At 36.7% G+C, this 16,968-nt stretch overlaps 1 protein-coding gene across 2 annotated transcripts in view; it reads right to left on the bottom strand.

Annotated features, from left to right (window-relative positions):
• cog5 (component of oligomeric golgi complex 5) overlaps positions 1–16,968 on the bottom strand; it is an 81,328-nt gene that overhangs the window by 26,780 nt on the left and 37,580 nt on the right. For both annotated transcript variants that reach the window (XM_040151272.1, XM_040151280.1), the window contains exons 7-10: positions 13,556–13,686; positions 5,976–6,135; positions 4,631–4,743; positions 4,422–4,499 (exon numbers count right to left, since the gene is read on the bottom strand). In XM_040151272.1, coding sequence (XP_040007206.1) covers positions 4,422–4,499; positions 4,631–4,743; positions 5,976–6,135; positions 13,556–13,686 — 482 coding nt within the window. The remainder of the gene's footprint in view (positions 1–4,421; positions 4,500–4,630; positions 4,744–5,975; positions 6,136–13,555; positions 13,687–16,968) is intronic.

Raw genomic sequence — 16,968 nt, 5'->3', positions numbered from 1 at the left:
TCGACTGTGAACGTTTTTGGATGAACAGTTCTCAAAAAAACATAAAAAGAGAAACATTAAGCGACAGTCCGTTAGGGCTGGGGCGACTCACCCGTGTAACTCACGTCATCGATTACGAGAACAGCACTTCGCAACCATAGCTGTGCCTGATTTCTAGCATAACTTTCCTGGAAAATGAGCTGCGGCTACAAAACCTTTCATAGGATAATCTAAAGTGTAGGAGTATTTTAGTCTGAAATTAAATTAAATTAATGACTGAAATGAGACTGAAATTAAATTAATCTATATTCACCTGCTATTTTATTAGGTACGACTGGATAAAACTAATGCAGTATAATACAACAGGCCTGCAATAAATCCTCCCTTAATGAGGATTATAATTTTCAGGTTTTATTGAAACTTTTTAATAGGATGTTGATTTATTTTAATGGTCAGTTTGGAGGCTGTAATTTGTGGTGCTTTTAAACTGTACTGGGTTATTCTGAGAGGTGTTCTTAATATTTTGTCCATCCCATTTATATGAATTAAGGTTGACAAAATATTAGCAACACCTCTTTGAATCCTTATGTTCTTGCACTTGCGTATTCTACATTTAGACCTGGAACTCACATGTGACTTAATATTGTCTTAAGACTCAAGATTAATCTCAAAATTTGAATACACTACAGTGACATGAATAAGGAAATTAACAGGTAAGAAAGAGATACAGGCAGAAAAATCTAGCATTGTAGCTAGATTTTTGTAGCATCTAGCGTTGTTTTAAACAACTGTGATTAAAGCAGATTGAAATTTGGTCTCAGGGTGGTAGTGACACTGCAATGCAATAAAGCAATGATTATTTATCACTTGAATATTATACAACATTAATAGCTGGAATGAACACCCTAGAAAAACAGCTCATTTGTGTACTTACTGAAATTTGTGTTAATCTGTAAAGTACTACAAGTGAAATAAAACAATAATTTTGAAATTCAGACAAACAACAAAGCAATTTCTCTTTGAGGATCAAAGTTTTTCTGATTCTGATTCTGAAATAATCCTGATTTGCTCTTGCAATATTTAGTAAAGTCATCACAATGGTCATTACAAATCACAATCATCATTATCTATCATATGTCAATACAAATACTGAGGGGGTCAGTGCGGATATCCATCATGCACCTTCCACTTGAATATTAGACTGACCAAACTCAAAGCCTGTGAAAAACTGTTCTGTGTAAATTTTAATAGCGAAGAAAAAGAGCAGTAAGTGCTGTCAGATATGCACGGACACCAACACAGAATCGCAGCTCAACGCACAGAGCCTGACTAAGGAAAGTGATTTCATTATTTAATGGGATAGGACATGTGTGTCTGTGTATTCTCTCCTAATCCCCCATTAGAGAAGCCTGCTGCAAGGTCTGCTGTCCAGCTGTCTGACCTCTCCTTCTGACATCCACTACATCCTCACTTCCTCCACCTTCAGAACATTCACTTATACCTCTGTGATTCAGTTTTTCTTTCTTAATGGACCAACTGCATTTGAGTGAAATAGAACAGAACAGGTGTTTTTTTTCCTGGCTTGGTCCGTGCCCCTCAGTTCCAATGAAGGGAAATCATAAAGCTACAGCATACTGTGATGTTTTAGACAACAGGGTTGTTTCATTTTGTGTCAACAGTTCTGTTTTTCCCTTTCCTGTTTCAACATGACATTGCCCCTGAACCAAAATCAGTCTATAAACAAAATATTTTTCTCAGTTTGCTGTGGAAGAAGTTGACTGGCCTACCCAGAGCCCTGACCTCAACCCAATCAAACTCCTTTGGGGATGAAATGGAACACCAACTGTGAGACAGACCCTATCACCTAACATCAGTTTTTGGGAAGATGTGTTCAAATATCACATATTGCTGGAATGTTCTAGTGTCCACATACTTTAAGCTATGTCGTGTAGGCTTAGAAATAAAAAGTAAAACAGAACAATTTCTTCTTTCATTATAAAAGATCGTCTAAAATAGTTTTAGCATAACTATGAGTAGAACATACAATAATGTAAGAATAAAAATACTGTCATTCAGGATTTCTACAAATGACGGGCCCAGACCTCAAGGAGCATGTAGACTTGTAAGGGCTTAACAAATCGGAGATGTAAGCAGGAGCCTGATCACACTAAGGTCTAGAAACCAGCAGTAACATTAGAAAATCAATTGTAAAACTGACAGGGAACCAGAGCCTGGCAGCAGGGATTGGAGCAATACAACCTTATCTCTAGGAGTGTATTAATAGCCTGGCAGCAGCCTTCTGCATTCGCATTAACACAGGAGATATTTCCCCTGCTGAGAGCTGCATGGAAGGAGTTACAATTATTAAACCTGGAAGAAAGAACTTAAGTGTGAATGATCTTCTTCGGGTCTGTTCATCATATCTAACTACCAATGCTTCACTGCTTGTCAAAGCAGAGGAGTGTGTTTTTCTCTCCCCGTAGAATGAGTAGGTGGTGAGTTAGTTGCTATCACATGAAGGAACCATGACTGATGGTAGGGTAAAAAAAAGTGAACTTGGGAAAAAAGTGCAAGAGAGCATACTAACCTGTGTAATTATGGAAAAAGCCCTAGGGATGGGTGTAACTATTTCTGAACGTGAGGGTTTGTGTGTTTATTCTCCACTACAGTCCAAATTACATTATACAAAATATTATCTTCCCCATAAGGAGTTACAGCTCATTTATCACAATCCACATCTCAGGTGTCTGAACGCTTCTCTTTATCTCCTTCTCCTCCTCTGTAATTTATAGACACAGATTTGAAAATGCCTCTAATATATTTTGATACAATAACTGCTGTAACTGCTGACAGAAGAACTACAGTATGTGTCTGTTAAGTCATTTTTCTATGGACACATGGCACTCTCGTCTGTGACACTGAGAAGTGATAGTGCAGCTGCACTGCTGAGGAGCCTTGCATTTAGACATGTCATTAGGTCTCTAACTCACACCTCCATTTCTGGGTAATTGGTGAGAGCTTTCGTTTCCATAGTAACAGTCTCCCGCTCTGATTTGTACAACTAGGTTTCTGTGGAGGTAAGAGAGTGATACGCTGATGATGGTCATGATGATGTGTTAATCACTGCCATGATTACTACTGCTGCTACTACTGCTACTACTTTTTAATGGAGCAGGGCCAAATGGCTGGTAGCTGTTGTTGTTTTTTTGTCAGTTTCTATCTTGCCTTTTTCTTTTTCTTTCTCTCTCCCTCTTCCTCTCTCTTTTTCCTTCTTTCTTTCTTTTTGCTTTCTTCTGAAGAGAGAGGTCTTCCCATTCCCAAAAAGTATAGCACTTAAGATTCAACCAATTTTTAAAACTAATTTCAATTTTTACATATTTCACAATCTCCGCTACACTGATTTAACAGGTTAGGTTGCGATTTTTTCAAGTCTATCGTAATGCAATTTTCACAAATCGATATATACACTGAAATAATTATTGGTTGTAGTAAACATATGAAGTGTCCTTGTTCTGTGTAAAGACAAACCACAGATATTGTCTTTTATTCTTTCTTATTAAAACCTGGCGCCTACATTACTCACAATGCAACACAACCGCAAGCAGTTTGGTCAGAGATTCCGGGGTGTCATGCTAGTAGCGGGTAATGTAGCCTGGAGCATCTAGCTTCATGCAGAGATGAGGAGTGAGCTACAGAGGTCTGGCGAGCTCACTTCCTTCTGATTCCACACCCTAAGATTTGTTTACTTTTCAAACTACTAGTCTTCATAACCAACTGACGCTAGCTCAAGTGACATCACTTGAGGTCATTTATCAGACTCTGGAGCCACAAAAAGCTTATACAACTGTTTTCACATATGCAGTTGTACTCACCAACATCTTGAAAAACAGTTTGATGTATAAAATTGGTGGAGTTACGCTTTAATAACAAATAATTAACAAAAACTGATTTTATAAAATGCATTCTAAAGTGTGGAGTCCGCCTTCATGAACTACATTACAAATGTTACAATTTCTTTAAAAATTATTCAATACTAAAGGATAATCTGATAAAAATGAGAAAATGAATTACCAAAAGTTAGAAATTTAACCAAGGCTCCAGACCCTTAGATGTCAATTACTTTTCTGCAATTAAATTATTTGCAAATTTCTTACAAATGCTATAAAGTTACACCATTGAATCATAATAAATTAAATTATTCAGTTATGTCATATTTAGTCTCCTGTGTAATTTGAATTGATGGGGACAAGGGGGACAGCATGCATGAATGTTTGTGGATACTTTATATTGATTGTTAGAAACATGAAAATGAGTTCAAACTAAAACTTGTATTTTCTGTTTTTAATAATTAAATGGCTAAACTGGAGCCTTGTCACTGTTTTCCTGATTGAGGCTATAATTATTACTGTTATACCAAAACTAGAGCAGTGGTTTCCACCCACCTTGCTGATCTCATCAATGAAGCACACATGAGTGACAGGGTCTCTCTTCTTCATCAGGACCTTCTGTAGATGCTGCACCTGTGAACATGCAGCAAAGAAAACTTCATACCTAATGCATCAGCCCTGCTGACTGCCTTGCTTTTTGTTTTAAATGTGTGATTCAATATTCTGGGTGTACAGAAAGTTAGTGGTCTCAGGGAGCTGTGTACCTGTCTGCACGAAGCACATATCTGATCCATCAGTTTCTCAAGGTTGGTCCAAAGAGCAGCACGGAAGGCTGCCGTGTTCCCTGGTGTCGGCAGCACTGCTCTGCCTGGTGCACCTGCAGGGAGATATTCACTACGTTTAAGGTTTGTTTGTTTACGTTTTTCTATGATTCCTGTGAAACCAGTACCATCATCCCATTATTTGACATTCTTTCCCATCATTTCATATTTCCAGCTAATACAGAAGAGCATTTCTGATTTATTTATTTTTTTTACAAAAGCAGGAGCACAGTAAAATAAGCTTTTGCTATCATCAGATTTTCTTAAGACAATGTTTTCTAATTTCACATTTTATTAAAACATTAGTTATTATCTATTATCAGTTATTATTAGTGTTATTCTGTATTTTTCTCATCGTCATCAGACCCAAACCAACAATGTGTTAGTCCATCTATCAATACTTTGACTCTCCTACTCTGGGTTTGATTGTGGCTCTCAGCTCAAAGCCCACTGGTTCCTATGACATAACTCATCACAAATCACAAATATACATTTTCATTTTTAAAAAAGGTTCAGTAATTTTCTAAAACAGCTGGATACTGCAGTTTTAGTAAATAGATCACTTGTTTGGAATGATGTTCAGCTGCGGATTAATCCAAATTTGATGCTCTAGTAAGTATTTGGGGCAGGAGGATGGGGTGTGTGGGACTGAGTCAAATAAACTACAGCGTGTGTCTTCATGGTAATGAAGGAACATGTCTACCAGTGCAACAGTGTGGCACACTTATGTGTTTTTAATTGTTTTTGGACAACATTGGAGCTCTGTGGTACAGAGGAATAAGATATATCACAATAATAGGAGACATTCAGTGTTGGTCTGGATCTGCACATGGGATCTTCTGACAGTAAGAAAAGAACAGAATATCACCAGAATTATCCGGAAGGATTTTTGTTTTTTAAAAGATCGAGACACATACTCTATATTCTTTTGCTAATTTCACATTTTATTAAGTGATATAATCCTAAAAAATGGCCTTAAAATGCCAGCAGAAGAATCCTCAACCTAATTAGAGCTGTTTATCTGAAAATACTGTGAGCATTAATTAGAACCATGAAGTGGCTGCTACATCAGAGCCATGAAAATAACACACGCCCTCCAGCCAGAATTTACTATTCTCTGTGGCCATGGTATAAAAATCTATTTTGGATCAAGCCAACTGATGAACTAGGTCAAAAATGCAATTGTCTTTTATCTTTTAGAAATTAAGACGATGTATCCAGTGTGTGTGTACACTTAAATACTTCGTTAATATAGGCTAAACAACACCACATCCTCCTTGGGCCTCACCTCTGGAGTTGGCTGGCTGTGTCAGGCCCTTGATGTCTAGAGCACTTGTGATGTTGTCCTGTATGGTGGTGCGGTAACCCCCCACCACACTGCTGATCGTCTCTCTTAAACTTCCCAGGTTATAGAAGACCTGCAAGGCCGTGCCAACCTGGGTTGGGTTCTGACCAACAAAAGGAGGGAGGGAGACAGAGATAATCAAAGTTTGCAGTTGTCCATGGTGCTATTTATAACAGAATGAAATCAACTTATTGCTTTTGGTAGTTTCACACACAAAACACTTGCCTTGCCAGCAAGTACAGAGATGACAGCAGCAGCTAAAAATACACTTTACATGGAGTTAATGAGAGAGAGGTGTGAATATGTAGCAGGGCAAAGTCAAGACAAGAAAAACATAGGTGGGGAAAAGAGAGGACAGGACAGTAAAGGAGACTGTACTGTAAATGTTATTTTATATTCTTAATGAGGAAAACCTATTTCTACAGAGAAGTTGAACGTTTCCTTCTTGTGCATAATTCACTGTTGCATGAAATTGTTGGGACCAGCAAGAAACAGCATTAGAGGAACTAAATCTTTAAAGACGTATGACTTCAGCTGTTGCAGCCTGAGTTATAGTGAAGATCGCTGTTTCAAGCTGAACAAAGCTTAGTTATTTAACTGATTAGCAGATTGAAAGAACATGTTCAATGGTAACTGTTTTATCATTTGAGTCTATTTTCTAGCAGAAGGACTTAGCCTTCTCTGGTCGGCTTCTCCAGTATGAGAATTTGCTGCTTTTCTCTGTTTTATATCATACATTTAATATCTTTGGGTTTGGGACTGCTGGTCAGACAAAGCAAAACATGTGAATGTTTGTCATGGGCTCCGGGATATTGTGATGGCCATTTTTTAAAATATTTTCTGTCATTTTATAAACAAAACAATGGGTAATTCAAGAAAACAACTGACAGATTAATAGATAACAAAAACAATTGTTAGTTGCAGCTCTAATGTTTTTCCACATAATGAAAAAGTGATGGTGTGGTGATTATGAGACAGTCTTCTTTCTTTCACAACTCACTGGATTTTGACAAATCTTGGGAGATTGATGTATCTCACTGCTGTATTCCATCACTCAAAATTACATTGTCAAATCACAGGTGGAGACAAGGTATGGAAACTGTAGTGGTAGGACAAAATTATGACTTACTAAGTGAAAATTATTAGATAATAAGTCCGTTTATTTACTGTTAAAGATATAGTTTGACATTGTGGAAAATATGCTAAATTCACTTTCTTATCCAGAGTTAGAGAAGCTGCATGCTGGAATTCTTTCTTGGTGAAAGAGAGTTGTTCATTTAAAGGGAGTTCAGAGAAGCAGCAGGTCACATCATTATCTGAAAACTCCGCAGAATTACTGACTGATGCAGATTTCAGCCACTGGTGCTCAATTGATTTTATATATATGAAAGAAAAAAACTTAGAGAGGAGAGGAGCGAGGAGGAGGAGTTTTTTTAACGTGGGTCAGTTGAGCTCCCACTCAACAGATGGGCTACGGGGTCTCTGCTGGCACAGTCAGAGCACTAAGGTGAAACTAGCTCCCACACAGCCCAGGCAGCATGTCCAACTGCTTACATAACATTCACAATAAACAGCTCCCTGGGCTGATATAAGAAGCCCACCGTGTGTACACGTGTGTGCGTCTTTGTGTCTCTGGAGGCCCATATACCCACACAATAAGGCAGTGATGGAAGTTGTTAGCAAAGGGTACTCCTGCAGTAGTCGGGATAAAAACTACTTCCTCTTAGGGTGGAATACACAGGGGAGAGATGAGTGTGTATGTGTGTGTGTTGACTTTGGAGAGGACTGCGGAGTCACAGTATCCTGCTACTTCACACTCTGCCAGCAGCTTCATACACACCTGTTCAGCCTCTGTTTGCCTTCAAACTCACATGGACAAAAAAACAATCTACCAGCTTGTGCTTAACTCAACACTTCCTGCACATATGTTTCACATTAAAAGCCCTCCATTTCATAGGGCTATAGTTCCTCCCTTTCTTGACAAGCTTTTAAAGTGAAACTATCTGCACAAGTGAAAATAGCTTAACATCTAATTAAAAAATAGCAAAGTAGACATGACTGAAATTAATTCGTGTGTGAAAACAGCATTTTTCAGATTTTTGAGTATGACATGACTTGGTTGTAGTTGATGTTGAAAAAATGTAGACTACGCTGAATTTATGAAGTTTTAAGATACAATTTCATGGGCCCCAGGGACCGCACAGATAGAAACACTAAAATACCTATCTATAAACCAAATTTGTCAATAAACCAGCAGTTGGTAAGATGGCATACAAATCTTCAACAACTGATCGACTTATTCATTCATGTTGAGAGTAAAAGCTGGTTTAATTCAGATCTTAATCAAAAGGACTGTGCGGGTGGTTTTATCCCATTTTCTACAATGTGTGTACCTTTTTACATTACTGCTGATAAATTTCAAAATCATTCTATCAGTTTTTATTTTATTTCCTAGGTTGCAGGCACCCACTGTTTTTCTTGAGATACAGGAGGTCAGTGGAACTTTATATGCACTGTCTATACACTTAATTTTTAACTTCCATTAACAATGGAAACTTTTTTAACAAAATGAGCAAAGTTGAATTTTACTGAAATAACATTATATAACAACATGATATTCATGTTTCATGCATATGGTAATTTATATTATTGTGGAAATGATGCAATACAAACTTTGCCCAAACTGCCAGAGGTAGCTTCTTAGTCTTGGGTATGTTTCCTTGAGTGTGGAAGTATGGAAATCTGTGACTTATTTTCAGTGTAGTCAAAGAATCATGCTGCCATAATGATAATGGAACTGAATGTGATGTGGACTTTTCCTTTTCAAATTAGCAGACATTTTGCAACCTTCACTTGAAATTGAAATTTCATACCCAACTTTGAATTTAAATTATGTTATGATTTTAGCACATTGCTAATGAAAATTTAAAAAAAAAAATCATAATGGCAGGCAGAATTCTGCCAAATCTCTTATGTGAAATCTGTCAAAGTCAACTATTATGACATAGCCTTATGAAACTTACCATTAAAAAGGCAATTTCCATTTCATTTTCATTAGAAACAAGCCAAAATCAGGACATAATTCAAATTCAAATGCAAGACTCCAGTTTGCAATATCTTTTTCAAGTTAAACCAGATTGATCAAATTTAGGTGTGTCCCTCCAAGGGGCCCCTTCCCAGTTCGAGAATTATTGCAGTAGGTAATCGATTTAGTCATCTTTATTATTATTCACTTTTGTTAGAGTTAAGTTAGTGTCACATGGTAACAGTTAGGAACCATTTTTAAAACTCTGCCTTGAGGCCTTTTCAGATCCTCTATGTTTGATCATTGTCTGTCCTCTGGGTTTTTGGAAAGGCAGACAGGAAACATGGGATAAAGATTTCCAACATGTTGGATACAGATTTCCAAAATTTTGCTTTTCAAAAACTGACTCGAATCAGGTACCTTGAATGACCCAGCAGAGACAGTAGCCAAATGGTTCTCACTTATAATTACTTTATCACATTATGATTGACAATGTACTTTTCAAAAAAATAAAGCAGATGAAATGTTCACTGTGATGAATTATCTATCTCAAGCAAATTCAAGTCCTTGCAGGCAGGTTGATTTTCACTCAAGTTGTCAGCAATAATGTAAATTATACACACTTTGACAAACACTTCAAGTACTTTTTTTTTCTACATAATTACTATAATCTGTTTGTAATAACCAAAAACATAATAATCAGTTCAATAAGAAATACCCTATTTGCCACTTTTAAAATGTCACAAAAAATGAACTAGAATGGCACTAAGTAGAGCGTGTACCTGCGCCATGGCCAAACAGTTCTACACATGTCTGTCTAGCTCTTGTAATAGAAAAATAAAAAGCAAAAAGGAAGTAGTCTGATACATAAATGATTTATTTGTTATAAAATATACTAAGTACACCTCTGTGTGTACTTACTATGCGGATTAAGCATTTTCTTCCACAAGATCCGGATTATTATCTGAATCTGCACCAAACTGTACAAACTCATAGATCTCAACACATTATTTAAGTCTGATTTCTTACATCAAGATCCATACATTATAGGCCGAGATCCCCCATTTAACTGAATCCACACCAAAATGTATTAGGCTCTTCCCTGGCTTCCCTCCACCAAGTTCGATGCGAATTGGTTCAGTAATTTTTGCATAATCCTGCTGACAAACAAAAACAAACCTCCTTGACAGAGTTAATTACTTTAGGCAATATTGTAATCAACCCATTTGAGGTAAATACCAGCATTCTAAATGTCAGGGGAAAAAAACACATTCCAGAAATATAATTAGTTTCCCTTTTCATTTGTCTGATTTTTTTCTTAATCCTTCTTTAGTCCCTTACTGCCCCTTCACAGACTGCTTACATTTTTGTCCTCTCTTCTCAAGGACTCATGTTGCACTCCCAGAGAGGGAACATGCTCTATATGCTTTCTTTGTGAAAGCTACAGTTTGTATTGTATGTATGTACATTATGCATAGATATTTAGAAAATAATCATTAGTTGCAGTCCTAATAATGTCCTAAAACTTAACACACTATAAAATTTGGTTTATGTACCTCTACTACAAAGAGAGGCTAGACTTTTAATTGAAACAGGCTTATATGAGAGACAGACCTTTATTCCTAGTTATACTGTATAAGCATTAATTATGTATATTTTAGTAAAAGGCCTTCCTGTTCTGTGACCTGCTCCCATTTCCATTTTCTATTAAAGGGGCATTCTACTGATTTTACACAGTTCTGTTAACTCATCATAAGGAGTCCTACTAAGCCTATACAAACAATTTAATCTTGTCTTTTGTGGCTCTGAAGGGTGCGGTTTCTAAAGTATAAAAACATACCCCCTGATGATGTCATCAGGGTTATCTTGGAAGGGGGTTGAGGCTTCAAATTTTCAACAGAAAGGTTGAGCTACAAAACTTATGATGCTGCCGAGTTGCATTGTGAGATTTGCAGGATCCAGTGTTTTTGGAGTTTCACCCACACTCTGGGCTAAAAAGTCAGGATATATCAGCCTCTGCTGCTTCTATTATGACAATTACTTTTTTAATCTGTCTCTTGTGAGTCATAAAAGTGCAATGCTAAATACATGGAGTCCCCCCTGCCGCTAATGCAAACTCAACACCTCTTCCTTCCCGGTTACCTGTTGTTTTATTAAATCCAGAATAATGTACATTTCCAGAGCACTAATTCCATTAGTAAAACAACAGAGTTATGTCATACTCACCACTCTACTGCTCTAAGAGTCTATTTTAACGAAAATACTGTTTTTATTCACTACTTCCAGTTGGGTGTACTTAGCCATTTTTTCGTTTGATGATAGCAACTGTCAATGAAACTCAACAGCATCTGCAGGTGTTTCACATGAAATGCCTTGCACTGGCTCAAAGGGCATAATCTCCTCCTTTGCTGATAGGCTTTTAATGTGAAACATCTGCAGAACATGCAGATTTCTCTGAATGTATCTTCAAACTGAATAAAAAAAACAGCATAGTGTATTCAAATTAAATATTAACTCAGTAAGAATATTTCAGTTAAAAAGAGACTTGTATACATGTATATTGGTGAATATGGCATGACTTGGTTAATGATCTATTTAAACCGAATTTATTATATAAAGGGGCAGGAAATTTCACCTCAGCCTTTACTGGAGAATATTGACTTTTATTTGACATATCACAGTAAGGGCATTTTTGAGCGAGTACTGGGACTTTACCTGAGGTTTTCCATGCTATGATATTTCAATGCTTTTCTCACTACTCATATTACATTTAGAAAGAAAACTACTCATACTATTGCATTTATGTGACTGCTGCATTAACTACTATGTAGCAGTTACCGCATGCACAGACATTAAGGGAAATCCTATCCAGATACTGTGGAAATATAAAACCTTTCAAAAATTACATTTCAAAAAACTCCACAGCAACTTTCAGGGTACTCAACTTTTGTGAATACTTTATTCACCATTTGTCATCCATTTCCTGGTGAGGTAGAAACTGAACTGAAAATTGTTCAACAGCATGATAAGAAGGTGAAATTAGAAAATGTGAGATGTCCTGTGATGTTAAGAACCGGAAGGGCGTGACATGTGCTCCTGCTCATAGAGAGACAGATACTTGCAAACTACCACTACCCTGATAAATGTCTCATAATCTCATCATCTCTCCATACAGGCTCAAGGAGGAACAGAGCAGAACATGAGTACACCACAAGCATGAAAGCTGAAGCACAACTACACTCTTCAGGATACTGGCAACATTTCATCATGGACAATGAACAGAATGTCACAAATGCACAAAACAACATAGTTTCTTTAACAGGACACTGTCCCCTTGAGAACAAGGCTTTCTTGGGCAGATGAGGGTTAGCAGAGCTCACACGTGCCCCCTCTCTCACATGTATTTTACAGAATGACACACATACAAACTGCTCATCTCTCTTCTACTGTTTTCCTTCTGTTTTACTCAGAACCAATATCTTAACATTTCCTCAATAAAAAAAATGGAGGACCTAAGGGGAAATTAAATACATAAAGGGTATCTGTGATATTACACGAGATTGAAAAGTCTTTGCATTAAACAGAAATGGCAGTAGCAAAAATTCAACTAAACACGTTTCTTTTGAGAATTATTTCTATTCATTAATCCAAGAGTGTAAACGCACCAAAATTGTAGGGGTGCTTTAATATCTGTGACCAATTTATTTCCTTCAAACGGAGTCAATATGCAATGTTAACACACAGGGAACAGAAATAGCAGCTAGGTGGAATGACAGAGCAGCTTGTGGGATTTGCTTGGCTGGTGCATTTACATGAAGGCGTTCTTTCTCATTAATATTCAGTTGTCCTCAAAGTAAGACAAAAAGTACAGAAGAGCTGTATGTTTGCCTCAATTACTTCTTTGTTTTTAGTTTTTTTTAATAACCTGATACAGAAAACAGGAATGAGGAAGGACAGTAATTACCCAAAAGAATTAAAAATCTGCTAAATGAAAATGTATCAAGTAATCTATGACGTAGTAAAGTCAGATATGTCAGTGCAACATCCATGAGTCTAAAGATCTGACCAATAAGGAGGAGTCATTACTGCAGCAACTAGAACGTGAACCCATGCCAGCTTGCCAACTACAAAGATAGGTGTGTTGTTGGGTAAAAAACATGAAGTGTTTGAATTACTTACCAAGTAAAGCCTACCGGTAAAGGGGGGATTATGCACTTTGAGGCACTGGAAGGCTTTAATGTGAAACATCTGTGCAGGAGGTGTTGACTTTTCTTGACAGTAACTTAGCACCAAGTGAAAAACCAAAAACGACGACTGCACATGTTTGCCTGTTGTATCAAGACAACAGGCAAACATGGAAGAAGTGTTGAGTTTGCATGAACAGCGGATTAAAACAGGAACAGAGCAGCATACAGGTAAGATAAATAAAGGCCCTAAATCCAGTGAGACAAAATATCTTTGTTAGTATTCTGTGTGTGTTGTGTTTGTGTTTGCGTACCTGAATCTCCATGCCCTGCTCCAGAAGTCTCTTGGCTTGGTTCTCCACCTCCAGTCTGGCTCTGCTGATCAGCAGCAATTCGTTCTCAATCACCTCGATGCCACTCAGATCCACACCTTGTGACAAATAGTCTGGAGAGTGTGCAAGAAAACACACAAACACATGAACACACACACAAACACACAAAAGAAAACACACATTTTTCCATTTTCTTTTAAATTTTCATTTATGTTTTCCTAAGACTCAATATCCAGTAATGTTATCCTTGATTTTTATCTTAGAAACATAACAGTTATTGGATATTTGAGTGGATTAACTAACAAGGCTAAGAGTCTAGTCTTAATTACAGATTCTTTATTTTATTTCCCCCACATTCCAAAGCTTTTTGCCCATAGTGACACTGAGGTCCTCGATCAATCTTTGTAGATACAGTTCTCAGGTTGAAAACACGTAGAAAGTAAGGTTGAAGGGTTAATAATATTGTTGACGTGTCAGAGTGCCGTTGCTTCAACTCCTTGGGTAATTTTTGAGGTGTGGTTAGTGTAGTTGTTGTACTGGAATGCATATATTTATAGTGTTTCCAGAATTTCAATGTTTCCAGTGTTTCTCCATTGATATTTACAACAGAATAACGGAACAGAATATTATAAACAATATACTGCAGGTCAATACGACACCATCACAAAGTCTTCATACTTTGTTTTTCCCTGTTATTGTGTTGGCTCTGTGCTGTGGTAAGCTGGATTTGAATGTTATAAATGTGAACACCCTCCAACACCCTTAAATTTGAAAGGCCACTTATAGTTTCATTTTAAATCAAAAACTTGGAGTGTGGAGCCCCAAAACCACCAAACGGCTGTGAAAGATTATCAGACGAATAGAAAATATGACTTAATATATCAATAAATAATACTCTTAAACAAATAAATCCTTAAATAAATTAAAAATAAGTGTGAAAAGTAATACAAAGCTTTGTTAGCCTAGTGTCTATAGACAAATAATTAAATTTCCTAAAGTAGCAAAAACAACAGATGAGCTAGTTGATGATAAACAGGAGAGTAAAAACTAAGTTAAGTAAGAGTTACAAATTAAGTTAAATAAATTAATAGATCAAATATTTTTAACAACCAATTTAAGGTTAAAGATAAGGCATAAATATGTATATTTCTTTTTACACTTGGTTTTGACTATTCAACTTTAAGTCTGACTCATCCAATAACATTTTACTGCCTCTTGTCAGTTTAGGTGCACCATACTAGAGTACACATCCCTAACATTAGATAATGTGATACTGCGACAGTATTTTCATTTGGAGATTACGTAGTCACAGACTGAAGCTTCAAACTATTCTCTGAACCAAGAATTGGTACTATTAAAAACATAAAAGACAAAAACAAAGAAACAATGTGTTTAATCCATGAGCAGGAGTAAACTTAAATTATTATTCAGGTCTCAAACAAGTATCCGCTACTCTGGCCAATTCTCCCAAATTATGTATCACTGATCTTTAAAAAAATAAATAAATAAATAAATAATTTATTATTGTTTCCAGCTATTTCCAAAATGACACAAGTAGTACACTTAAAATGATTGAAAAAAGCTGGTTCAAATCCCCTAGCATGAAAATGATTTTTTAATCACTTTCACAGCTCAGTCACTCTGAAACTTCCTCACCACATCTCCTTTGTGATTAAATTATCATATTTCTGTTATTAAATTTGCATCCTGTGGACAGAGATGACAGTGGGACTAGTCAAGTAGACAGATTTGTCAGCAGCACTTGTTTCAAAAAAGCCCATAGCACTTCTGACTGCATGTCAAACATTCCCCCTCTGCTTTTTCCCCTGCATTGTTTGTCCACCCACCTGCTTTGGAAAGCCTGATCTTGCATTAGAAGAAGAAATATTGACTAACCTTGCAACCAAATCCTCTTTTGGGCAGATATGAAATTGAAATTGATGTAACCCAATAAGTCATGAGCGCATTGAGCAAACACTTGAGCTCTATTATAATGATTCTAACTGCAGTGACAGTCAAACTGCTGCCATGATCGCTTTTGATGCTGTTAATATTGAGAGTTTTTTAACTGAACGTTTAATTAACGCTACTATCCACACTAATTTACAAATAGGTGAAACAGCATAGGCTAAATAACATGATTTGTTAGGGCCTAAGTCCACTAGCACATTTTATCAATAACGCTATTTTTGTACAGAAAATTTGAGGAGGATATTGCATACACGAGGTGTGTGTGAAGAGTTTTGAGGCATTGACTCTGCAGTCCTGACTTGTGTGTGAAGTTCATCCATCCAGGAAGAAAGAGAAAAATAGAGCCAGGCAGAGAGATGAGCAGAGTACTTATAGTTTAATAAGTACTGTAGCCACTGTCCCCATATGTCATCCTCCCTGTACACATTAGTTACATCAGACCAAGAGCACTTACCATCATCAGGCAGTAACTAGCATGGAAAAGACTGTATTCTGAACGATGTCCACATAACTGTAGCTGGAAATTCTGATCTTACAAAGTAACAAAGTTAAAAGGAACTTGAAGAACTTCATTAACCAAAATATCTGCAGCTACTGTGAGGACTGTACTTTGTCCATGTTTAACAGAATAACTTGGATCTCTTCTTTTTACTCCTCAGACAGTTAGATAAATGCAAAAGATAAATGGACTGCAATTATATAGTGCTTTTTCTAGTCTTACTGACCACTCAAAGCACTTTATATTACATGCCATATTCACCAATTCACACACACATTCATACAGCGCTCTTTTCTATACATACTGCACTTTCTGCATACACACACACACACACACACACACACGCACACACAAATGCTCACATATCGATGATACATAGGGGCCAATTTGGGGTTCAGTATCTTGCCCAAGGACACTTCGACATGCAGACCGGAGAAGCCGGGGATCGAACCACCGACCTTCCAGTTAGTGGACGACCCGCTCTACCTCCTGCTCCTTTCTGCAATATGACAAAAAGAGCCGCCCCTTTTTGTCATATTTATGCTTCAAAATGTTTGTCAAAGACTCATATTATGTGTATGATACCCTTTTAAAATACTTTCAATAACACTCTATAATATGTATTGTGATCTGTCAACACTGTAATAAAGTTTGATTGTTAAACAGAGAAGAGTCACCAGTTAATACAGATAGTAAGGATTACCAGCAAAAATCTATTTCATATTTTCCTAGCCAGGATATTAAATGAACCAGGTTTCTGACCATTCTATGTGCATAAAATCAAATAAGTGCACTGTTAAAACCGTTTAATTACATTAAATATTTTTCAAAGAAAATCATATATTTGTCCAATACCACACTACTAAACTTACAACTAAATTTAAAAATATTAAAAAAAAAATAATAAAGCACTTTATGTATGTTA

The sequence above is a fragment of the Xiphias gladius genome, chromosome 2 (assembly GCF_016859285.1).
Source record: "Xiphias gladius isolate SHS-SW01 ecotype Sanya breed wild chromosome 2, ASM1685928v1, whole genome shotgun sequence".
Lineage (NCBI taxonomy): Eukaryota > Metazoa > Chordata > Actinopteri > Istiophoriformes > Xiphiidae > Xiphias > Xiphias gladius.
The sequence above is the reverse complement of the archived record's forward strand: the minus strand, read 5'-3'. Positions and strand labels throughout refer to the sequence as shown.